Here is a 25,145-nt window from a genome sequence, read left to right as displayed (position 1 = left end):
TAATTTCTTTTTCTTTCTTTTTTTTTTTTTATTTTTTATTTTTAGTAGAGACACGGTCTTGCTCTTGCTCAGGCTGGTCTTGAACTCCTGGCCTCAAGTGATCCTCCCACTTTGGCCTTCCAAAGTGCTAGGATTAAAAGGCGTGAGCCACCCAGCCTACAATGCCCTTTCTATCCGTCTTTCCTGGAAAACACTTACTTTGTCCTTTAGGACTCAGTTCAGCTATCGTCTATCAGGAAGCCTTCCTTGGTCCCACCAGGCTGAGATGTCCCATCTTTCTGATAGCACCGGCACAGTACCTTACCCTGTACTGTAAATGCTTGTGTATCTCACTTGTTTCCCATAGTCTTTGGGCAGAAATTGTTGCTTTACTCATACTGTAATGCCAGCACCTGGAATAGCTTCTCTCAAAAGTATTACAAATATTAGATCCTTCTCCTTTCCTCCCTTAAATAACTTGGCTAAAGTCACATACCTAGAAAGTGGCAGAGCTGTGTGTTAACCAAAGACTAAATCTAAAGTCCATGTTCTTTCCACAATGCCATGTTACTCTCCAACCCAGTCAGAAGCCACCATTTTCACTAGTGACGTGGAGTTGAGGTTCAGGAAAATAAAACACTAACCTGTGCAGTGACTGGTGGCCCAGCAAACAGGGCCTTGTATGCAGAGGCAGCAACAGACAGAGCCCCCTTCACCAGTCCGCCAGCAATGCCGCTCCCATGGTAGTGCCTGCAGAGGAAAACCAAATTATCTCCCCAAACAAACACCAATCACTACCTTCCTACAAGATAACCTGGGCTCTAATCCTTAAAAGAAAATGAGATGTCTTTAAAAGAAAAAAATCAGATGTAAAAAGACAATATGATTGTTTTCATATCAGTTTTATAGCTACAGATACAATGTGGAAAGGTATGGGCACTGCAGGAAATACACCACTCTGGTTAGCATGCCACTTTCAGTCCTAGCTGAAAATTAATGTGGTCAGAGGTACCCTGGGGGGTGATGACAGTCTGTCTGCTCAAATTTTAATCTCAGAGAAAACATCTCACAAAGGAAATGAGATTTTTTAGACACTGCTCTGGGGTGATTGGGAGCAGAGATGCAGATGAGCCTAAGAAAAAATTACTGAGATGCACACTGGGCTTGACTTTCCTGCCTTCTCGTTTGCCACTAAGGGTGAGGTGAATTTGAGGGCACTCCTTTCTTGTCCGGAATGTGAACACTTAAACATCAGCTTTAGCCCTTAGTTCAAGTGTTGCTCAAAAGCTTCAGAGATAAGAACAAGAAGGAATAAGGGCTCCCCTTCTCTGCTCCTTAAAGATGGGTACATGCTCTGAGAGGCTCTTTTAAGCAGAAGCAATGCTAGGATATCCACCTGCTTCTGAAGAAGAGACTGCACAAGGTCGTTACCTTGAGTGGTCATAGCTCTTCTGTCTGCTGTTTACAAGTCCTGATGAGCCTCTGGGCTCTAAAAGCAAAAGAGCTGGTGGTTAGATGCAGCATCCATAAGCGCCCAGCGTCTCCTAACTCACAGCAAGGCTATCATTGAGGCAGAGAGCAATCTGATCCCAGTGTTTGAAGTTTTTTTTTCTTTTTGGTAAATATTTGGGAAATTTTGTGGGTGGTTTATGTGATAAGGAGAAACTGTCCAGAAATGCAATACAAGATGAGTGTTTACTGAATCATAAAAATTAACTCTATAATCCTATCACACTGATATATTAGTTGTCAAGTATTTTTAGTTTGGCTTTTTAGAGAAGAGTGAGACATGACTTATGAGGGCCTACTCACAACTTCTCAGTGCTATTGTCCTGAATTTGTACACAAGAAAACAGACTCACAGGCATTATAAACCTGCTGAACTGCTAGTCAGGAAAGGTGGAGATGGAGCTGGAATCTACACTGCTTTGGTTCAAAAGCCTGTGCTTGTCCACTAAAGCACAATGCCTACCTCTATGAGGTCTCACTTAATGAATATTTAGCTAAAGAACAGAAATCAGAGTATGAAAGAGCAGCGCAGAGAGTGTGAAAGGGCAAGTTTCTAAAACCTGCCACGAATCATGAAGGTAGCATGTTTATACCTGGTTTCCATTGGAAGGGAGCAAAGAAAAAGAGATAAAGCTCAGGCCAGTCATTACCTCCTCTGCTCTGATCAGACACTGAAGAAACATCTGGTATGGTAACTGGTATGTCCACTCCTAGGGAACCATGATGCTGTACACAAGAAGGGCTCCTTTCAGAAAGACACAATATGGAAAGTAAGTTGAAAAGACACCTATGGCAACGGTGGAGAAACAGTAAACACAGCACAGTAGTGCCAAATTCTCTACAGAGGCTTCACATTTCTGAGTCAGATCACATGTCTGAACTTAGGGTCAGAGGAGCGGCATTCTACTCCTGGTTTTCCTCTTTAGCCACACTTGAGCTAGAAAGACTGGCATCAGTCTGGTCACTTCCCCCATCAAGTGGTGTCAATAAAGGGAAATATATAGCTTTCTGGGAGAATGGTTTAAATCACAGTCAAGGCTCTGCAATTCCATACTATTAGGAGAGAGCAATGACACAAACATGTTCACCAGAGCATTAAAAATAACTTCTATTTAGTTTTATAGTGTATTTTTTCCCATAATGGATTTTAACTTCCTAATTATGCTTTGTTTGGGTTAATAAGAGTTTTTGCTGCCTTTATCCATGAATCAATAGAGCAAAGAGGGAAGGTCCAGGGATGTTTGTATTTAGAATCTGGCTCTCAATAATCAAGAAATAAGTAGACAGACTATACTCAGATAATTAAAGTTGACTAAAACAAGTGTATCTTTAAATCCAGAATCCACAAATACTCGAAAGTATTTATTTATTTATTTATTTATTTAATTAATTAAGACACTCTAGCTGTCAGCCGGGCTAGAGTGCTGTGGCGTCAGTCTCGCTCACAGCAACCTCAAACTCCTGGGCTCAAGTGATTCTCCTTCCTCAGCCTCCCAAGTAGCTGGGACTACAGGCGCACACCATGACGCCCGGCTAATTTTTCTGTTTTTAGCAGAGATGGGATCTCGCTCTTGCTGAGGCTGGTCTCAAACTCTTGACCTCAAGCGATCCTCCCACCTCAGCCTCCCAGAGTGCTGGGACTACAGGCATGAGCCATCATGCCTGGCCAAGATTTTTATTCGTCTAAATTCAGATTTTACTATGGGAAACAGTCTCTTCCCATGCTGATGAAAAAACAAGTTTTGAGATTAAGTTGGTTCCTCTCACTCTTTATTTTACCTCTGAAAAACACCCCAGCTGAGGGGAGTGTGGATTGTACCTGGGCAATAGTGGTGGAAGCCCCACTACCTCTGGGATTAGGGGCACTGTTTCCAGAGTCTGTGAGGTCATGAGGATGTCACTGATGCTGTGCTCCTGTGGCTGGTTCTCCCCGCCAGGGAGTCTCTCCCCAGTCTCAGCTGGTTCCGGCCCAGCCTCAACCCCAGGCTCGGCTTCAGCCCCCCGCTCCAGGCCTGGCTGGGAGAGTGCAGAGCTGTACATGGAGTCCCCCAGGGGGCGGCTGGTATCAAAGCACTCAGGAAGGATGATGATGTAATCCTCTGAGGAAGCAGAGGACTGACTCTTAACTTCATCTTTGAGCTCATCCTCCTCATCCTCCTCCTCTTCCTCCACGACAACTTCTTCCTCAGCGATATGGACAATCTCTTCCCTCTCATCTTCAGGTGGTCCCTCTTCAGACGAGGCAAATTTCACTTAAGGATGAAAGCAACCAATTTTAAGGTAGAAGTTAAAAGCAGCTCCCCATGCTATCCTTACTTGGTAAATCTTTGGGTCATGAGCTAGAATTACGAAGGCCAGAGAAGAGAGAAGACCACAGGGGAAGAGCTGCTGCTAGAACCATGCTGTATTCTAAGTTTGAAGACTATGCAAAACTAAATGGAATCAAAGCTCACAAAAACAAGGGGCAGAAACACCCAGGCTTCTGAGAAGCACTATGAATCTCATAATGAGAGGGCCCATCTCTTTTCCTCTTCATAATGATGGTTAATATACTGAGAAGGGTTTGAATCAAAACTGATATACTAGCTAACAGCTAGAAAAAGAGAAAAAGTTAGGTGGTGAGTACTGCAGCACTGTATGCCTACCTCCCTCCTCTTCTTTACAAAAGTGATGCATCATCATGGGAGAAAATTGTCAAATCACGGATAAGGGGGAAAAAAGGATATAAAAAAGGTACCCATAAATCCTATCAGAATAATGGCTGTGGACATTTTGGTCTAAGTTCTTCTAGACCTTTTTGTTACACATTTGTACATAAGTGTGGAAAAATATACAGATATACATGTATATTTTAAATAAAAGTGAGACAAATCATATTTAATGGTATAGGCCAAATGTCATTATAATAAATGGAGATCTCCCATATTATCTTTATGTACTAGAATTTGAATTTTTGGACAGTTCTTGAAATACACAGTACTGACTTTACTTATCTGATACCTAGAAGTGTCTGTTACAAAGTTATTTATGTATTTATTTAATTATTTTTTTTTTGTTTTGAGACAGAGTCTCACTCTGTTGCCCGGGCTAGAGTGCCGTGGCATCAGCTTAGCTCACAGCAACCTCAAACTCCTGGGCTCGAGCAATCCTTTTGCCTCAGCCTCCCGAGTAGCTGGGACTACAGGCATGCGCCACCATGCCTGGCTAATTTTTTCTATATAGTTTTAGTTGTCCAGATAATTTCTTTCTATTTTTAGTAGAGACGGGGTCTTGCTCTTGCTCAGGCTGGTCTCGAACTCCTGAGCTCAAGCGATCCTCCCGCCTCAGCCTCCCAGAGTGCTATATAAAGTTATTTATTACAGAAGAATTTAACCTTGAGAATCTTAGTTTAGTACTCGTCCTTCTACCTACTATTTCTTGGACTATTGCCCTTGGGGAAAGCAGACAACTCAGGTCCCAATGGGGGTCTCTGCTGAGGAGCTCTGTCAATTTACAGGAAGACTCCCTACTGCAGAATCCAGGCAGCACAACTGGCCACTGTTCCTCTATGGAATACAGCTGTAATTCTGCCCCGGAGAAAGTACAGAAATGAGTTATGGTGCCTTTTTTGCATCTAACAGTCTAATTAGAATAGTCAGGTAGCATATGTAGGGTCTATAGAAACAAACATGATCAGAATTTCTTTTTTTCGAGATAGGGTCTCACTCTGTTGCCTGGGTTAGAGTGCAGTGGCATCATCATAGCTCATTGCAACCTCAAACTCCTGGACTCAAGTGATCCTACAGGCTCAAGCAATCCCCCTGCCTCAGCTTCCCAAGTAGCTGGGACTACAGGCATGAGCCACTATGACTGGCTAATTTTTTAATTTTTTGTAGAGATGGTGGTCTTGCTGTGTTGCCCAGGCTGGTCTCAAACTCCTGGCCTCAAGTGATCCTCCTGCCTGAGCCTCCCAAAGTGCTAGGATGGCAGGCATGAAATACCATGCCCAGAATTTCTAACAAAGATCGCTCTCCCTCCACTCTCAGGGAAGAGCACTTAAAGCTAGTCAAGTTTGGCAATCACAATTCAGGGGCTACCCTGCTAGGTGGGGGAAATGCAGGGACACTCACTCTGCAGAGACTTCTGTCTGCAAGGTGGGTTGTGATCTGGGGCAGCATCCAAAGTAAGGGATCGGATTACAGTCTCACACACAAACTGGGTCCCACTCAGGTCTTCTTCTGCTTCCTCCACTGATGCAACATTGTCAGCCTTCCTGTTTCCTGACACTGTGGAATCTGAAAGAGACACGAACTTTGCACTTGGTGTTTAAAGTGCTAAGGAGCTTTTATCAGTCATTACGCGTGCTGAAATCATGTCAAGAAACAGCTGCTATCTGTGCCATGTGAAGGTGGGGAGACTTCAAAAAATGAGATGCTACAGAAAACCCATTTGCATGCTAAGGTAATATCAGTAGAGGGTGGGTGCAAAAATAGGGTGTGGTATGGAAAGGGAGGATACAAATGCTTTACAAATATTTAACCCCTTACCAGGAAGTGCTTTAAATTCTGCCCCTTCACTCTCTTCCTGTATCTGCCCCAAGCCTGGCTTCTCTATTAAAGGACTGTCATGTGGCAGAGGAGACATGCAGGGAGTCATATCTGGAGAATGAAAACAGGAGAATCATCAACCGAGAAAAAACACCACATCATCAATAGTCAGTGTCCAGAAGCAGCACTGCATAGGCTTCTAGCCTCCTACGGGCCTAAAATAAACCCAAGGATGATTCAACACCTGTTGTAAAAAATTTCTTCAGACTATTAGGTGTGCAAGTATCCCAGACACATCAATCAAGGCAGGAAGGATCATAAATAATTATTTGGCCTAGAGGGCTACGGCCAAGACACAAAACCTTGAATGTAAAGGAAGAAAGGGACACATATGTCTAGAGAAAAAGAGAGGAGAGGCGTGGTGGTTCACGCCTGTAGTCCCAACACAGGCTAAGACTGGAGGATTACTTGAGGCCAGGAGTTCAAGACCAGCCTGGGCAACACAGAGAGACCCTGTCTCTACAAAAATTAAGAAAAATTAGCTGGGCATGGTGGCACATGCCTGTAGTCCTAGCTATTCGGGAGGCTGAGGCAGGAAGATCACTTGAGCCCAGGGGTTCAAGGCTGCAGTGAGCTATGATCCTGCCACTGCATGCCAGGCCTGGGCAGCACATCGAGACCCTCTTAAAAAAAAAAGAGAGAGAGAGAGAAACTGAGAAGGGAGTCCTTTTATGGTGGTGAAACCTTGCACAAACTTGTATTCTTGCTTTTGACAGACAATAGGGAAAGAAAAAAAAGACCCCATGGGTGCAGTTTTACTGCCCCACTGTGGGAGAAATCCTTGCCATCTATTTCCTCAGAATAAAACACTACCAGAGTCTAGGCTGTAGCACTTTTGTGTCTGTCAATAAAATAAATAAGATGAATTGAATGACATTCTTACCTACAGGGGTGTTGTGGGGTACTCTCTCTAACTCTTGAACAATGTTTATATCCAACAGCTCAAAGGACAGCAGGTCCTGGAAAAAAGACAGGCAATGTTAGGCTGTTTGCAGTGCACACTGGAGCCATGTTTTGTCTTGATGGGACCTCTAGGCCATTTCCACATACCCTGGATTCAACTCTGTTCAAATTCATGGCTCTTTAGTCAAGTGAAATCAAGAAGAGTTAAACAGGAACTAGACGTTCAAATGAGCAAATGGCAAGAAAAAGAGAAAAGGCAGTAGGTGTGACAGTGAAGCAGATAGGCTGAAATGAAGATGCAACTAAAAGGGAAGGTGTGGGGAAGCACGGTATTGAGTTCCCAATTCCAAGAAGAAACATCTAGTTTAGAAACCTGCTTCCATGGGTGATCTCCTTCCCACTAAGTACATCTGACTAGATCAAAGTTGGCATATCTCTGACTTCCTGGGTACCACCCATGGCTATACCAATGCTCTCTCTCTCTGTCCCTTAACCTCCAAGTGCTAAATGTTCCACCTGGGCAGTCAGCAGGTCCACGGATGGGATGTAGAGTTCCCTCTCACTGGCAATGTTTTTTGTCTTCTGTGGGATGCAGGTTCCTGTCCCTTCTGCCTGCTCAGTCACTTCACCAAGCTGAATTTCTTCTTTAGCCAGAAGAAAAGCTTCCTATAGACAGAAATCATTGAGATAAATTTTAGGCCCTCAACAGAACTCAAGAGGCAGGCTGACAATGCCCCCTAAAACAAAAACACTACCATATCTCTGCATTTTTTCTTTTTAGAGACAGAGTCTTGCTCTCTCGCTCAGGCTGGAGTACAGTGGCACGATCATGGCTCACTGCAGCCTCAAAATCCTGGGCTCAAATGATCCTCTTGCCTCAGCCTCCCAAGTAGCCGGGATTACTAGTGTTTGCCACTGCTAATATTTTTTTCATTTTTTTTAGAGATGGGGTCTTGCTATGTGCTTAGGCTGGTCTCAAACTCCTGGCCTTAAGGAATCCTCCCACATCAGCTTCCTGAGTCTCTGGGACTACCGGCATGATCCATGACACCTGGCTATACACCTCTACATTTAAAAAAAATTTTGTTTTGACATAATTTTAGACTTACAGATTTAAGCAGTAAACTTACTCTGTCCCACTCATGTAAGGAAATTGCATCAAAACAGTAACAACCAGAGCAAGACTTCATTAGCATTTAGGGAACATACACAGGGATATTGTAGGAGATGAATGTTCAGGAGCAAAGCTATCAGTTCAGCAATTCCATAGGCCAGGCCAGACCTCCATGCTAGGGGGAAGAGGAGAAGCTAATCTTTCATGATTTCTGGAAGAATCATCAGCTATGAGTGGGGTCATTAGTTTTAAGTCACCCTCTCCCCAGCTCCAAGTAAATGCCCTGGGATACTGGGCCAAAGCCTATCAATGCTCACCTCTTGCTGACAGGTGAGATCATCAGTTTTGCTTGAGCTGATCATGGCCTTTTCAATGTTGTTAGGGCTCTCTTCAGAAGGGAAAGGATCCACTATGATACTGCACCAGACCCGGGGCCCAAACTGCTGGCCTTTGTGAGAAAGACGCCAATGGGAAGTATATGTTCCCTCCAACGCTGGGGCGATGAACTCCACAGACACAACTCCTACATGGCCGGCCTTCAGGCAGGGAACCAAAACATCTTTCTTTTCTGTAGAGGCCAAAGTCAGGTTTCCCCACATGAACTTGAGCTGAAAAGAACAGTGGTAAGAGAAAAAAAGCTTGTCAGTGGAGCACTCTGTCACTTCAAATCACCTCATCTTCACATTCTGTGGGAAAAATTACCTTTGTGTCTGCACTCCACTTTACGTTTCCTGTATTTTTCATCCTCCAGTGTTTGATAAACTTAGTTCCTGGCTGAAGGTGAGTCCCATCAGGCAAATTCTCATCCACAAATGCTGCACTGAGCATTGGCATAACTGGGGCACATGGTTGCAAAGGGAGCCTGAAAAGAAATTCAGATGCTTAGTCACTTGCTGTTGGGTGTGAATATCCCACACTGTGACTCGAGAGGCAAAAATACGACCAATATGTGAGAAGCTAGGACCATGTATTAGAAACAATAAATTTTCTCTGACAAACTTAAAAAATAATAATTAATAAAACAGAGAATAGATCTGGCTCCTGAGCTAAAAAGCCATGGTGAGGATAATGAAAAGGGCCCATAAATACAACACCTAGAGAGTCAGGCTCTTAAAACATTTGGTCCTTTTGCTTCACATCCAGACTGCCTCCAATGAGGAGAGGTCACAACCAACCCACAGTTCTTTTATCTTTTTCCTTGTTGGAGACAGAGTCTCTCTCTGTTGCCCAGGCTAGAGTGCCATAGCGTCAGCCTAGCTCACAGCAACCTCAAACTCCTGGGCTCAAGTGGTCCTCCTGCTTCAGCCTCCCAAGTAGCTGGGACTACAAGCGTGAGCCACCCCATGGCTAATTTTTTCTATTTTTAGTTGCCTGGCAAATTTTTGTTTCTATTTTTAGTAGAGACGGAGTCTTGCACTTGCTCACGCTGGCCTCAAACTCCTGAACTCAAGCAATCCTCCCATCTTGGCCTCCTAGAGTGCTAGGATAACAGGTGTGAGCCACCATGCCCAGTCCAACCCAGTTTTGAACCTTAGCGGTTTCATCTTTCTGAAGAAGGTAAAAAGCAAACCACCCTTTAATACAGCTAGGATCAGAAAATGGGAAATTTTCACTCTGGGAGGCCAAGGCGGGTGGATCATTTGAGCTCAGGAGTTCGAGACCAGCCTAAGCAAGAGTAAGACCCTCTACTGAAAAATAGAAAAAAACTAGCTGGACAACTAAAAAAATATATATATATATATAAAATTAGCCGGGCATGGTGGCGCAGGCCTGTAGTCCCAGCTACTCGGGTCACTGAGGCAGGAGGATCACTTGAACTCAGGAGTCTGAGGTTGCTGTGAGCTAGGCTAACGCCACGGCACTCTAGCCCGGGCAACAGAGTGAGACTCTGTCTCAAAAAATAAAAATAAAAAAAAATAAAATAAAATGGGCATTTTTAAGGGTTTGGGTGTTAGAGACCACCAATAAATAAGACACAAGTTGGCTGGAATTCCAGTTTTAGAGAACTGGACCTAAAGTCTTGGCTTCCACCCTGGCCCTGGGGCTTACATTAGGGTATTAGCCTGGAGCAAGCTCTCAGGTCGGCCCAAAGGAGACTTGGGGATCTGGAGTCCATGGATCGAATTCCACAGATGAATCTTCCTGTGGAGCTTCAGCTGCTTTTTAAGTTCCTTGACCTCTGCTTTGCGTTGTTTCTTCTCAGCGCGTAACCTTTGCTTTTCTGCTTTAAGAAAGTTCTTATCAACCTGTTTCTGGAGCCTGTGAGATAATAAATGAAAGTCTTAAAAAAAAAAGTCCTGACAAATTCTGAAGCTACTTGGAGCCAATTGCAGTCTCCACCAGAATCAACTTCTAGTTTAGTTTCTTAATTTCTTTTTATAGTTTTCATTTCCATTGCATTAGCTTTGGATAACTGTCTTTATTACTGCACATCAATTGAAAATGAGCAGAAGTAAGGAGACTCTCTGCAGTTTTGTGATTCATACCCTGTCAACAGAACCAAGAGGCCAACCAGAGAACAAGTATCCCCATGTATATGTTTTTACCTGACTTGTTCCAGAGCAGCAGGAAGACGAGTAGTAGAGTACTTTGAGTGAGAAAATGGTTCAGAGGAACCCGCAACAGGTCTCCGCAACTTTAGCAGGACATGGTTAGTGTCATGGGTATATGGCCCCGCTTCACAATCTTCACAGATATTGTAGGATGGGCATAGGCTGTGGGCAAAGAATGGCACAGTACAGAAGGGCAGAGTAGGAAGCACCTAGGCAGGAAGATAGAAGACCAGACTTCTCTATTGGCTCCATTACTATGTAGCTGGTAACCTAAGCACGTCACATGACTACACCATGCCTCCATTTTCCTCATTAATAAACTAAGGATAACAACACTTAACCCATACTTATTTCTAAGACAATCTATGGGAGGAGGCAAGATATGAAAACATTTGGAACAACAGGGAATTAGTGATCTAATTTTGTTTGGGGGAATATAATTTTGCCTGGCTCTGTTCATCCAAATGTATATCTGAATACAATAATCTGAATAGTTCCCCTCAACCCATGGAGCATTTTGGTGAAGAAATAGCTTGTGCTTCCAACTCAGAGCTACTACGCCTAATGCTCAGAGACAGTGTACCAAATTTCCCTTTATTACTCAGAATGCCAGGAAAGTAACTGCTCTAAGGTCTACCAATAGCTACCTATCCCCAAGTGATGCTTACCTACACTGGTAGCGCACACCAACAATCCTTCTTTGGCAGTTGCTGCAAGCAATATGCCAGGTGAACTGGTTTTCTGGCACAAACAGCGTTTCCTCTGAAATAGGCATTGAGACTTCTGAGGGACAAGAACCCAAGGATGGGTTCTGGAGGACAAGCTTCTCATGTAATTTCTGTTCAAGCTTTTCAACTGTTTCTTTAACCACTTGCTCTCTGAACTGGAATACAGAACACAGGGTGGGGGGAAAAAACTCAGTTCCAATACTGGGAAAATGAGTGAAGATTATCAATAGATCTGAAACCTCACTGTCTCTGCTATAACATAAAAACATAACCATAGCTACTGAATAACATAGCAAAAGATCTATTCCACAGTTAAACTGGTTCAAAGAAAATACCAAGAAATCCTTTTGATGAATAAATTTTTAACTTCTTCCTTCTCAAGCACAGAGAGTTGTCCCTCTCTCTTACATGCCTAGAATTAGACTCCTCCTTTTTCTGGTATCTCATTGCAAAGGTTAGAGCTTTCTTGACTAGCACCGCTCTAAGTTTAGAAATTATTAGCTACCACTCTTCATTCACCTGCACCAGAGGCAGCAGCCATCTGGGTTCAGCTTTCTATTTCTTCCACATTCCTCCTGTGCAAACACTGCTGCTAAAAACCAAGCCAGAGTGGACACTCACTGTCTCTAGGTAGCTTGTGAACCAGTCTGGGGGCTTGTCTTGAGGCTGGTCTGTGTCACATGGAGCAAGTGGAAACAACTGGAAGAAAACACAATCCAAGATGCTGGAGGTTACTTTTTCCTTATATTTAAAATAATTTTCCAGAAATGTATTGAGGTTTCTTTTGTCAAATTATATAGGCATATGGTTTAAAAAGTCACAGCATGAAGGAGTATTAAAGGAAAACAAAGTCTCTATCCCACCTTGCTCCCCCTTCTCCAGAAGTAAACCACTGTTATCAGTTTCAAAAAGTCAAAGACGGGTGGGCACAATAACTCCCAAATCTTTGATGAATACACAAATCTTCGATCAATGACAACGGGACTTCAAGTTTCGAAAACTGGATAGACTGGTTCATACCCTTCATACCTGTGCTGCAGGCTCCTCTGCGGTCTTCATGTCTGATCCCAAGACTCTCACCAGTGAAGAGTAATGTGCAAGTGGCTTCTTCCCTGCCCTGGCAGCGAGACGTTTTTCTGCTATAACTGGGGCTGGGGCTTCATCGGCAACATGGTGCCCTTCATGGACTTGCATCTGCAGCTGGTTTCCCTGCTTAACTGCCATCTGAGAGCATACATTATGAAACAAAAACATGATGTGTGATTCTCCTTTCCTAAGTGAAATTTCAAAGACACCTAAACAGAAGAGTGTGGTGAATTATGCTGGAAAATATCAGGATTTGTGTTTGCTTTAATAAATCAAACAATCTACATAATGTTTATACTCAATCTGCCATTTCTTTGCCAAGAATGTTGACTACAAATGGCTTTGTTGTTAAAACCACAAAAGTATTGTTTTGCATTACTCTGCCCAACCCCCCCCCAAAAAAACCCCACAAAAATGGGTTTTTAGGGTCACAACTTATTAGGTAAGATTTGTCATTAACTGGGTTATTATTTTTTATTTAATTGGTTTTTTATATAAGACTTTATCTATGGACCCTTAATTTCAAGTTTCTAAAAAAGTCAATCCCAGACTAACAAAACTGGAGAAACAAAGTTATATCCTATAAATATTTACTTTTCCATTAAGAATGGTATTTTGGAAAGCAAGCTTAGGTAGTCATGTCATTTTGAAGAGCTTCTTCCTAAAAACCCTATTTTGAAAACTATACTTCAAGGAGTATTTGGGGTTCCATGAAAGTACTCCAATGTCCAAGAAGAGACAGGGGCCAAGTTGATGGGGTTCTAGCTATTCTCACTGTTCCTCTTTTATCTATTTTTAAATATTAGACTTCTTTTTTTTTTAATTTTTAAATTTTTCCCTCCCTCTCATTCTACTTTAGAATTCTTACGGTTCCACTTAAAAACAGCATTCCATGGGTAACTATGTAACATGATAGATATGCTAATTAGTTTGTGTTAATAATTTCACAATGTATGCATGTATCATAACATCACATTACACACCTGAAGCACATACAATTTTTTTTTAAATTAGAAACTCTTAAAAAAAAGCAAGTATTCCATGGCTCCAAAGTTTGAAATCTGTTATCCTATTTTTTTTTTTTTTTAAGACACAAGGTCTCGCTCTGTTGTCCAGACTAAACTGCAGTGGTGCAACTACAGCTCACTGCAGCTTCCAACTCCTGGGCTCAAGTGATCCTCCTGAGTAGCTGGGACTACTGGAGCATGCCACCACACCCAGCTAATTTTTAAAAAAATTTTTTTGTAGAGATGGGGTCTAGCTATGTTGCCCAGGCTAGTCTTGAACTCTTGGTCTCAAAGTGCTATAATTACAGGTGTGAGCCATGCACCTAACTGAAACCTGTTATTCTATATCAGGGATCTGCAAATTTTTTCTTAAAAGGCCACATAATAAATATTTAAGGCTTGTAGGCCATACAGTCTCTGTGCAACTGTGCCACTGTCACATAAAAGCAGCCATTGACAATGCATAAATGAATGGGCATGGCTATGTTGCAATAAAAACAGGCTGGCCAGCCTGCTGGCAACAGTTTTTTGACCCCTATTCTAGACCATAAACCACCAAGAAGCTTTTAGTAAAATGGGAATGTCTGTGTAAAAAATTGCTCAAGAAACAACCATAATGAAATGTGTCAAAACATCAACATGGGATTTTAAGTACCATATAAGAAAATGTATAAAAAGTCTTGCTTCCTGAGGCTAGACTCCTGTGGTCCAAGCTTCCTTGGCTAGATCAGGCAAGCTACCAGTGGCTATGGGAAAGGTAGTAGAGTTGTAGAGATCTTACAAGACTTTTTTAGTTAAACAATTGTGGCTTCAGAGAATAAGGAAAGAGAAAAGCCAGGAGTTGAACAAGAATGGAGGGGTATAGGGAACAGCATGTTAGAATAGCTTAAAAGCAGAGAGGAAAGAGGAAGACCACATGAAAACTGGAGCACAGGGAAACAAATGATAAATTATAAACAGAGATGGGTACCCCAACTAAGAGAAACCAAGCAAGAGTCTGAATGTCTAAAATAAGAGACTAGCCAGCAAATAGGATTTCTGAGGAAAAACCAGGAAGACACTGGTTAAACTATTGAAACAAGTGGCACCCAGAATAGTTTTGACCAGAAGCCAAAAAGGGTAGATAGAGCATCCTATTTTAAAAAAACCTTGACTTTCCTTCTCTACCAAAGTGATTATGGAACTAGCTCAGTCTTGGAATGGATATTTATAAAGATTAGTCAAACCTTAAAGAAAAACCTTAATTAAAAAGGTGGTGGCCGGGCACGGTGGCTCACACCTATAATCCTAGCACTCTGGGAGGCCGAGGTGGGTGGATTGTTTGAGCTCAGGAGTTCGAGACCAGCCTGAGCAAGGGCGAGACCCCATCTCTACTAAAAAATAGGAAAGAAATTATACGGACAGCTAAAAACATACATACATACATATATACATATATATATATAAACTTAGCCGGGCATGGTGGTACATGCCTGTAGTCCCAGCTACTCGGGAGGCTGAGGCAGGAAGATTGCTCGAGCCCAGGAGTCTGAGGTTGTTGTGAGCTAGGCTGATGCCACGGCACTCTAGCCTGGGCAACAGAGTGAGACTCTGTCTCAAAAAAAAAAAAAAAAAAAAGGTGGTAATGAAAGAACAGCTTGGCACACCTTAAAGAACGCACACCTAGGCCGGGCGCGGTGGCTCACGCCTGTAATCCTAGCACTCTGGGAGGCCCAGGCAAGAGAATGCCTTGAGCTCAGGAGTTCGAGATCAGCCTGAGCAAGAGCGAGACCCCATCTCTACTAAAAATAGAAAGAAATTATATGGACAGCTAAAAATATATATATAGAAAAAATATATATATAGATAAAATTAGCCGGGCATGGTGGCACATGCCTGTAGTCCCAGCTACTCGGGAGGCTGAGGCAGGAGGATTGCTTGAGCCTGGGAGTTTGAGGTTACTGTGAGCTAGGCTGATGCCACGGCACTCTAGCCCAGGTAACAGAGTGAGACTCTGTCTCAGAAAAAAAAAAAAAAAAAAGGCACACCTAGCAAGGAATGCTCTAAATCATCACTGACTTAAAACATAAGACTGTATATAACTGGATGGTTCATACATTATATTCCCTCACGTTATACTGTAAGTCTATATAAGGCTACAGAGGAGAGACTGAAGGAAAGAGATGAAAATGTGAACCAGAAAGCATCATTATAGGCCGGATGTGGCTTGTGCCTATAGTCCCAGCTACTTGGGAGGCTGAGGTGGGAGGACTGCTTGAGCCTAGGAGTTCAAGACCAGCCTTAGCAACATAGCAAGACCCTGTCTCGAAAAGATAAGAGAGGCTGGGTGTGGTGGCTCAAGCCTGTAAACCTAGCAGTGTGGGAGGCCGAGGCAGGAGGATCACCTGAGGTCAGGAGTTTGAAACCAGCCTGAGCAAGAGCAAACAGAAAAATTAGCCGGGCATGGTGGTGCATGCCTGAGTCCCAGCTACTCAGGAAACTGAGGCAGGAGGATGGCTTGAGCCCAGGACTTTGAGGTTGCTGTGAGTTAGGCTGATGCCACGGCACTCTAGCCCAGGTAACAGAGCAAGACTTAAAAAAAAAAAAAAAAAAAAGAAAGGAAAGGAAAAAGGAAAAGCATCATTCCAGAGACAGGGAGTTCTTTGTATTTTTAAATGCTAAACCTAGACCAGCAATGAGATGACAGCTGAGAAGAATCTTTTGATTAGGAGCTTCCTTTTTCTGAGTGGCATATCCTATTCACCACAGTCTCCCTAAAAATAAACTTCACTGTGTTTATGCTTACTAGTTTCTCCCCAAGGCTAATGGAATTGTGGTTCAAGTTTCAGTCAATAAAAATTTAAAAAATTTTTGAAAACGAGATGAAATAATCATTACCTTAAGTGCTTCTTCATATTCTCCTAAAAGGACAAAAAATACACAGTGATTTCTTCACTAGCCCCAAAGATTCTATTAAATATTGCCAATCCTAAAGATCAAATGTACAACATGAGGACTACAGTTAATAACAGCATACTGTATTCAGAATTTTTACTAAATGATATTATAGCTGCTCTTGCCATAGCGGGTGGGCATGGTAGAGCAGCTATGACCGGATGATGGATATGTCAGTTTGTTTTACTACAGTAACCATTGCCACATGAAGTTTCAGTAATGATAGACCGAATATACCATGGTGGTCCTATATGGTTATAATGCCATATCTTTATTGTACTTTTTCTATGTTTAGGTATGTCTGGGTACACAAATACTTACCATTGTGTTACAACTGCCTATGGCATTCAGTACAATAACACGCAGTACAGGTTTGTAGCCTAGGAGCAAAAGGCTATAACATATAGCCTAGGTGTGTACTAGGCTATACCATCCAGGTTTGTGTAAGTACACTCTATGGTGTTTGCATAATGACAAAACCACCTAAAAGGATGCATTTCCTAGAATGTATTCCTATTGTTAAGCAACGCATGACTGTATGTGTATCTCATAACATCATGTTGTATACCTCCAATATACACAGTAACATTTATCAAAAAAGTACAGCCAATCCTGACTTTTAAGAATTCTTAGCTTACAATTCTTACATGAGTATGAACCGCTACTACCTTTTTACTGACAAGGTCCCTTCACACTGCAAACAGAAGATACTGCAGATCAGTTCTCCCTCTTAAATCCTTCTTTCTTTGCTACTAGAGCCTTCCAGTTACAAAATCTCAACCCAGCTCCCTCACACTAGGTGTTGTGAAGCTCAGGACTCAAGGGAGTTCATAGATAGTGTTAATACTATCATTTCAGCTGGTTAAAATAAGCTTTTAGGGGCTAGCCTGGGAACCTAACTTTCAAATATAATATAGTTCCTGTGGGAAAATATACTCTAAGCTCTGAACAACCAACTATCTGATAAACAAACTTTGGGAATACCACTTGTTTATAAGTTGATATTAACATATATACCAGGTGAGAAACAAATACAACCCCAGGAGAATACTAGGAGAACAAGTTACATGTGTCAAACTGGGAGGCATATTATTTTCAGAGGACTGGCATCTTAAATATGAGAACTTTCCATTAAAGCTGTCCTTAGGGTCCATTCAAAGGAACCATCCTATATACAAAAACTGCTATACAATAAAAAATGCCTATGTAACTAATAGTCATGGATAAATGAGTGCAATGTCAATTTATAGTATACCAAACTTCTACTCTAAAATGAATACTGCAACAATGTTTGACTATAAAGAGAAATGCCCCAATAAGCACATTAAGGCTTTTAAATAAAGCTGAATAGAGTCTCTCAGGGACTCACCTTGACTGTTGATGGATACCTATAAAAGAAAAAAAGCAACAGTGAATTTTAAGTGTCTTATCAATTGAGCATTTCTGTTACTAGAACCAGCCTAACAGGATAGATGAAAAATCTCCCATCAGGAGTTCAGCTTTTCCAGTATCACTTGTCAGTCATGAATGATAATTAAGGAACTTTACAGCTTAACTACTGTGCCCTCTTTATTTATTTCAGGTACATTAAGAGGCAGCATAATATAGTGGTTAGGAGCTTGAACTCTGCAGCCAGAGGGTATGGACTGAACCCTACTCTACTACTTCTAAGCTTTTGTGCCTTTGGGCAAGTTACTTAACCTCTCTGTGCTTCAGTTTCCTCATGGGTAAAATACAGATGATAATTATGTACTTAACACATAGTATTGTTAGTCTGACACACTGTAACCACTCAATAAAGCCTAGCCATTACATTTGTATTATTATAAACTAAATGGCAGCTTGTGCTATATATATATACATACATACACACACACACACACCCCCTGGGCTCAAGCAGATGCTCTTGCCTCACTCAGCTTCCCCAATAGCTAGGACTACAGGCACATGACACCAAACCTGGCTAATTTTTAAAATTTCTTATAGCGACTGGGTCTTGCTATGTTGCCCAGGCTGGTCTGAAATTCCTGGCCTCAAGTGATCCTCTTGCCTCTGACTCCCAAAGCACTGGAATTATAGAAGCAAGCCACTGTGTCCAGCCCAGCTTGTGTTATATTTTAACTTAAAATCACTATATAATTTTGTTTGATTTTGTTTTTTTATTTTTGAGACACAGTCTAGCTCTCTCTCCTGGGCTAGAGTGCAGTGGTGTCATCATACCTCACTGCAACCTGAAATTCCTGGGCTCAAGCAATCCTCCTGCCTAAGCCTCCTGAGTAGGTGGGACTACAACTGCAGACCACCGTGCCTGGCTAATTTTTGTATTTTTTGTAGAGATGGGGGTCTCGCTATGTTGTCCAGGCTGGTCTTGAAACTCCTGGACTCAACCAATCCTCTCACCTTGGCCTCCGAAAGTGCTAGGATTACAGGCATGAGCCACTGCACCTGGCTTAAGATCACTACATAATTTTAAAAGTTATCTCAGATATTCTTCTTCAAAGTTGCTTCCCTATTTCTCAACTCCATCTCAGATGCCGCAACTCTCCTTAGAACATGCAATTATTAAATATATTTAAACTGCTGCACAAATCAAATAAACACTGTTGTGGACTTTTCGAGCCCCACATCACTCTAGAGAAATAAGATCCCTATTCTGAATACCTAGCAATGGGTACCATTACAGACTTTACCTCTTCATTTTCCTCATCCAGGTATTTTATTTGAATAGTGTTCAGATCAAATGAAACTTTTACCTGCAAATGAAATATACACACTGTATGATCAAGACATCAAGAAGGCAGGTTATAACAGAAATTTTGAAACCATAAAGGATGGGTATATTTCACAATATAAAAATTAAATTATTTTATATGGCCAAAAAAACCCCATAAAAAGGTAAAAGACAAACAACAGGCAACCATAATAACCCATAACAGACAGAGGGTTAATATCTGTAACACACATAGAGCATCAGCAAAACTGCTAATAAGATTAACAACACAGGTAAAAATATACAGAAAATTCATAAAAGAGGAAATCAGAATGCCTAACAAATACATAAGACATTCAACCTCACTGGTGGTCAGAACAATGCAAATTAAAGCAACGAGAAGCCATCTCATCGGAACTGTAAATATTTTTTAAACCCATAGCATCCAGTGTTGTCAAAAATCCAGGGCATTATCACATATTTCTGTAAGTTACTATAATTGTTCTGCAAAGCATTTGATAGTATCTATTAAAATTTAAAATCTTGTAAAATTTAAAATCTTACACTGTGTGACTCACCAATCTCACTTTTGGATAGGATACAGTTTACCCTATAGAATAGTGTATAAGTTGTATGTACAGTTATCTCCTGTAGTTTATTTTATTGTGGTAAAAAGAAAAACAAACTGAAAACAACCTATAAGGGTGGTTCACTAAATTATGGCACAATACCAATAATACTGTGGACTATAGCTTTAAAAAGAATGAGCTTTGATCCTTATCTACCGATTAAGCATTACCACTGTAAGATACTGTTGGGCAAAAAAAGCAAGCTAAAAGATGATGTTTATAGTGTGATCCTAGTATGGTATCTGTACGAACATAGGAAATGTGGGTAAGTATGTCGTATAGGGCTGTTAACATCGGATACCCAAGAGGTGAGAATCATGGATTGGGGGGAGGAGAGAGTGGAAGGATATTAACTTTTTCTTTATATATGCTTGGATTGTTTTACTCTTCTAATAGGGATGTATTATACTTTCATAATTTAAAATTTATAATAAAGAAAAAAGGCAAGTTGTTGGCTCATTTAACTACTAGGAAAAAAAAAGATAATTGTGTTTGATTTCCAGATCATTTGACAAACAAGGTCCACCTTCTCTCTGGATAACCATCTGTCTATGACAGTATACAGAGATACATGCTGGAAGGCAGAGGACTAGATTAGATCGTCTTTTAAGGTCTCTCCACCATTTCCTTTCCTTTTGAGTTACCATCACACCTAACCACGGTAAAAATAGGTTTTTACCAAAGGGTTTCATCAGACAAACACAGTCACACAGGAAGTAAAACATTCACCACAGCAATCTGAACAAAAGCAGAAGAGTACAAAGGGCAAACCAAGAGGAAGAAAAGCATTAGCAAAACAAGGAACAGATGAACTGCTGTCTAAGCACCTATGGGAGTTTTTCCTGCTCAACTTTGAGATACTCAACCTCTGATCTAGTAATAGAAGCCATGGATAGGCTCTTGCAAAACACACAATATGTCCTTGTGCAAAATACAAATTGTATCCTCAGTCAAGAGAACATTTGCCTGGGGCCTAGGTGGGGTGGGGCCCATACCAATTCATTCTACATACTGTTTCTAAAATTAATAGGTTTTCTAAATTCTACTCACTTAAAAAAATAATTTTACCTTCTCTTTCTAAACTCTTCAAAAGGAATTCTTTAATTTCCCTTATTAAGGCACACCTCCTATATGAATATCAAACCCCATCAAAGCAATTTTCCACAAGGCCCAGAAATGATAACTATGACAGACTTTATAGCTATAGAAACAACACTGCTAAAAATACTTACCTTTGGAAAAAATATCTATACTTAAACCACTGAGAAACAAAACAAAGTAACACTCACCATAGCTTCGACATCAGCCCAAGTTGTATTTTCTGGATCAGAAACCAGAAAACTTTGAGTTTCATTTTTAAAAGTCACATTTAAAGTAACCTGTAGTTCCATGCTGTGGGGCTAGAGTTGAGAGGGTGGATGGGAAAGGGAGAGAGAAAACATATTAGAAAGGGTTCTATAAATTACATTAACATTCATTCAACAAATATTTGAGGACCTAATATGGGCTAGGCTTGGGAAACTGTCCCTGTTCTTACAGAAATTATAATCTAGAAGATGGTTCAAACTGAATCTCACTGTGAATTAGGAATGGTTCTTTCTTTTTCTTGAGACAGAGTCTTGCTCTGTCACCCAGGCTAGAGTGCCATGGTATTAGCCTAGCTCACAGCAACCTCAAACTCCTGGAGTCAAGCAATCCTTCTGCCTCAGCCTCCCAAGTAACTGGGAATACAGACATGTGCCACCATGCCCGGCTAATTTTTTCTATATATTTTTAGTTGTCCAGATAATTTCTTTCTATTTTTTTAGTAGAGACAGGGTCTCGCTCTTGCTCAGACTGGTCTCTCGCTCTTGCTCAGACTGGTCTCGAACTCCTGAGCTCAAACGATCCGGCCACCTCGGCCTCCCAGAATGCTACAATTACAGGCGTGAGCCACCGTGCCTGGCCATAATCTAATTTTTTTAAAAACTCTATTTTTATGAAAAAAATTTAAGCTTATACAAAGGTAGAGAGAATAATATAATGAATCCCTATGGATCCATCAGCTAGCTTCCACAATTATCAACTCAGAACCAATTTTTTTTTTTTTTTTTGAGACAGAGTCTTGCTGTGTTGCCCGGGCTAGAGTGAGTGCCGTGGTGTCAGCCTAGCTCACAGCAACCTCAAACTCCTGGGCTTAAGCGATCCTACTGCCTCAGCCTCCCAAGTAGCTGGGACTACAGGCATGCGCCACCATGCCCGGCTAATTTTTTCTATATATATATTTTAGCTGGCCAGATAATTTCTTTCTATTTTTAGTAGAGATGGGGTCTCGGTCTTGCTGAGGCTGGTCTCGAACTCCTGACCTCGAGCGATCCACCCGCCTCGGCCTCCCAGAGTGCTAGGATTACAGGCGTGAGCCACCGCGCCCGGCCTCAGAACCAATCTTGTTAAACAAATAACTTTTCCCTACTGGATTATTTTGACAGACATCATCTTTTCATCTATAAATAATTGAGTATGTACCTCTAAAAGATATAAATTAAAAAAAAAATCTTGATACCATCCATTATCATGCCTAAGAAGTTAACAATTCCTTAATCAAATATCTATTGTGATCATTGTTTTTTAAAAAATCCTTTTAATTTTTAATTTTTCATGACCAAAGCCTAGGCCAACATGTTTGTTTTTAATTAAGGATGTGGTTTACTGATGAACTGTTACATTGAGTTGGTTTGTTTTCATAACTTTATGTAAAAACAGTTTAAGTTGAGATGAACAAGATTAAGTCCCAGGTGTTTGCAGTATAGGGGTGGAGGGAACACAAATGGTGGGAAGCTTTGGGTTCTGGACATAGCTCTGGCCCATTACTAGCCATATAACTGTGAGCAAATCAGTTCCCCTCTGAGCTTCAGTTCTTTCATCTATAATATAGGACTAATATCTCTGCTTTATCTCACAATGTTAGCATAATAAAGTTAAAATGTGTGTGCAAGTTCTTTGAAAATGTTATTCAAATATAAGCAATATAATAAATCAGTCTTTAGAATCTTGAAATATAAGTTTTCCACAGTGTAATGCACTGCCCTGTGAAACAATACAACTGGCACTGTCATTTTAAGGATCTTGAACTCTGAAGATCAAGGTTTTTTTTTTTTTTAAACACAAATACAATTATCCCCCAATTTTCTCCATTTATTGTGTCAACATAGAGCCAAGTTCACCACCAAAATAATATTAATATTGGTCTCTTAGCAAAAATCCTGCTGACATCTAATATTTGTTCACATGAAATGTAATTCTTGGGATCCTTAAGATTTGGACAAAATCCCTGTCACCTCCTCAGGACCTTGGGCAAAAAATCAGGGAAATAAAGTGACTGATTACTCAGCCTAAAGTGGACATTCTGAAATACATTCTCATTTTCCAACTTCAAGAAACACACCACAATTTTGAGAGCCAGAAGGAAACTAATCCTTCTCTCTTTTTCTCAAATTACACAAATGGAAATTAATTTAGATACTTTGGAATTCATCCAGCTGGTCAGCCAGTAGAGAGAAAACAGGAAGTGGGAGATTCAAGCTTAGCTGGACTACATCCAGGTCTTCATAAAGAACTCTCTCTCTCTTTGGCTGACATGTGAAAATTCTTTCAGCATGAGCATTAATCTTAAACTTGTGGAAACACCGAAGCTATGGTTTACCCCATCTGCCTCTTAAGGTTTGAAGCCAGTATAGTCAGGTAGCTGGGGCCTAGGCATTCAGCTTTCATAACTGGCATTATTATAGTAAGTTCATGCCACTGACTCACCTACCCTTGGCACAAGTCAGCTTTTCCTCTACGTCAATTTTTTTTCAGCCTCAGGAAAAAAAACCCTTTAATGAAGCAAACCTGGCAACCTGAGCTTTGATTACTGTCTCCATCAGAGGCCTGTATAAGCCAAGCTATCCAACCTTTAAAACGTGGGACCTGATAGCTGGGTGTTTGACAAAAAGAAAAAAAGGTGATTTTCCAATACCGAAGATCCCTGACTAAGGAGATCTCTTTAAGAGGGTCTCAAAAAGAGGATTATGGGGATGACGAGGATGAGTGGGTAGTGTCATTTTTTTACTTGCAGACTTCATCCCAGTCTTCCAGCTCTCGTTTTCTAGCACCCTATGTCCCCAACACAGTGTCACCACCCCATGAAGACTCTCTCTCATTTCCTTGCCCCAGTCCTCTGTACTGGGAGTCTTGGCCTTCCATTAGCAGAAGTCGGGCGCTCTGAATCACTGACCTCCCCATCTCTCCGGCGCTATCCACCCCCTCGGTCCCTCAAAACACGAATGGCTCTCTCACTGAGTCACTAAAAACATCCGCTGGCCCCGGACACGGAAAAAGTCGCCCCTCTTTGCAGGATTTCTCTCTTGAACTTCCCCAAGCCCTCCTAGCGCGACGTGACCCCAGCCCTAGTTAACCGCCGCTATTTCCTTACCAGCTTCCCGCCCCCGGGGGGCGCCTGCCGGAGGCCGCTGCAAGGACAGCTGGCTGCCAGCTCCGCCACTACCCCTGCGGGGTAAATCTAACATGGCGGATAGAGACAGGGCCTAGTCCAGTTTCTCTGAGTTTCCGACAAGATGATTGGCTCTTACCACTTGTCTCTCAAAACTACCACCCCATTGATTGGTCGACAATGCGCCGGCGGGGGTGGGGCAGAAACAACCTGAACCCGCAAAACAATAACAAACACTGGGGCAGAGGGGCGGATGTAAGAGTGCGCAGACGTGGGCCGGAGCGGATTTCCCCTTCCTAGGCAAATGCCGTGCCCTCTGCGTTCCCTCAGGTCACTGACTTTAGAGGATTACTTGCCCGAAGCTCGCAGGGTTGGATGGGAAATGTAGTTTTCCTGGGACTTGTAGGTTCTTTAACCTATTCTCCGCTCTCAAGATACGAGGGCATAACAGTCCAATCCATAGCTGTTAAAATGCATAACCGCGGGAGGTCTCCAATCTATCAACTAGCTTTCCGTGAGAATTGTGCCCACTTCCGGTATAGAAGCGACTCTCCATAGGACTACAGTTTCGAAAGAACACTGTGGCGAAGGCCTTTCGTTCCGCAATGCATGCTGGAAATCGTAGTTTTTCCCTCCACAATCCTTTTATTTACCTAAACTGGAGACGTCCATTGCGGCGGAAAGAGGGAGGGAATGGGCGTCTCTTCTTACGACTGCTTTGGGCACTATCTTGCGCTCATATTCGGGCCTCAGGTATCGATTCTGACGCTCGCACACTAATTACTGTGACGTAATAAGCCGCAACTGGAAGCGTAGGGGCGAGGGGGCGGGAGCCTAATAGCAAACTCAGGTGGAAGTCTTTCTCTTCCGTCTCTTTCTAATTACGTCATGCAGGGACAAAATGCCAATGGCCAATCCGGAGCCCCGAGAGACTCTC

General features: G+C 41.9%; 1 protein-coding gene across 3 annotated transcripts in view; it reads right to left on the bottom strand.

Moving 5' to 3' along the window:
- The window catches only part of NBR1 (NBR1 autophagy cargo receptor), a 29,220-nt gene extending 4,156 nt beyond the window's left edge, over positions 1-25,064 (bottom strand). The window contains exons 1-20 of one of the 3 annotated variants that reach the window (XM_045526655.1): positions 24,862-25,064; positions 21,027-21,137; positions 19,089-19,151; positions 17,768-17,786; positions 16,342-16,364; positions 12,401-12,595; positions 11,993-12,070; positions 11,312-11,526; positions 10,638-10,805; positions 10,141-10,350; positions 8,794-8,953; positions 8,409-8,699; positions 7,494-7,643; positions 6,958-7,033; positions 6,015-6,125; positions 5,598-5,762; positions 3,308-3,740; positions 2,139-2,233; positions 1,411-1,468; positions 624-729 (exon numbers count right to left, since the gene is read on the bottom strand). In XM_045526655.1, coding sequence (XP_045382611.1) covers positions 624-729; positions 1,411-1,468; positions 2,139-2,233; positions 3,308-3,740; positions 5,598-5,762; positions 6,015-6,125; positions 6,958-7,033; positions 7,494-7,643; positions 8,409-8,699; positions 8,794-8,953; positions 10,141-10,350; positions 10,638-10,805; positions 11,312-11,526; positions 11,993-12,070; positions 12,401-12,595; positions 16,342-16,364; positions 17,768-17,786; positions 19,089-19,151; positions 21,027-21,128 — 2,718 coding nt within the window. In that variant the 5' untranslated portion in view covers positions 21,129-21,137; positions 24,862-25,064. Of the gene's footprint in view, positions 1-623; positions 730-1,410; positions 1,469-2,138; positions 2,234-3,307; positions 3,741-5,597; positions 5,763-6,014; positions 6,126-6,957; positions 7,034-7,493; positions 7,644-8,408; positions 8,700-8,793; positions 8,954-10,140; positions 10,351-10,637; positions 10,806-11,311; positions 11,527-11,992; positions 12,071-12,400; positions 12,596-16,341; positions 16,365-17,767; positions 17,787-19,088; positions 19,152-21,026; positions 21,138-24,190; positions 24,515-24,861 lie in introns of those variants that run through there. The other 2 variants (XM_045526654.1, XM_045526656.1) reach the window with 2 other exon arrangements.
- Between the last annotated feature and the right edge of the window lie 81 nt (positions 25,065-25,145).

The sequence above is a fragment of the Lemur catta genome, chromosome 15 (assembly GCF_020740605.2).
Source record: "Lemur catta isolate mLemCat1 chromosome 15, mLemCat1.pri, whole genome shotgun sequence".
Classification (NCBI taxonomy): domain Eukaryota; kingdom Metazoa; phylum Chordata; class Mammalia; order Primates; family Lemuridae; genus Lemur; species Lemur catta.
The sequence above is the reverse complement of the archived record's forward strand: the minus strand, read 5'-3'. Positions and strand labels throughout refer to the sequence as shown.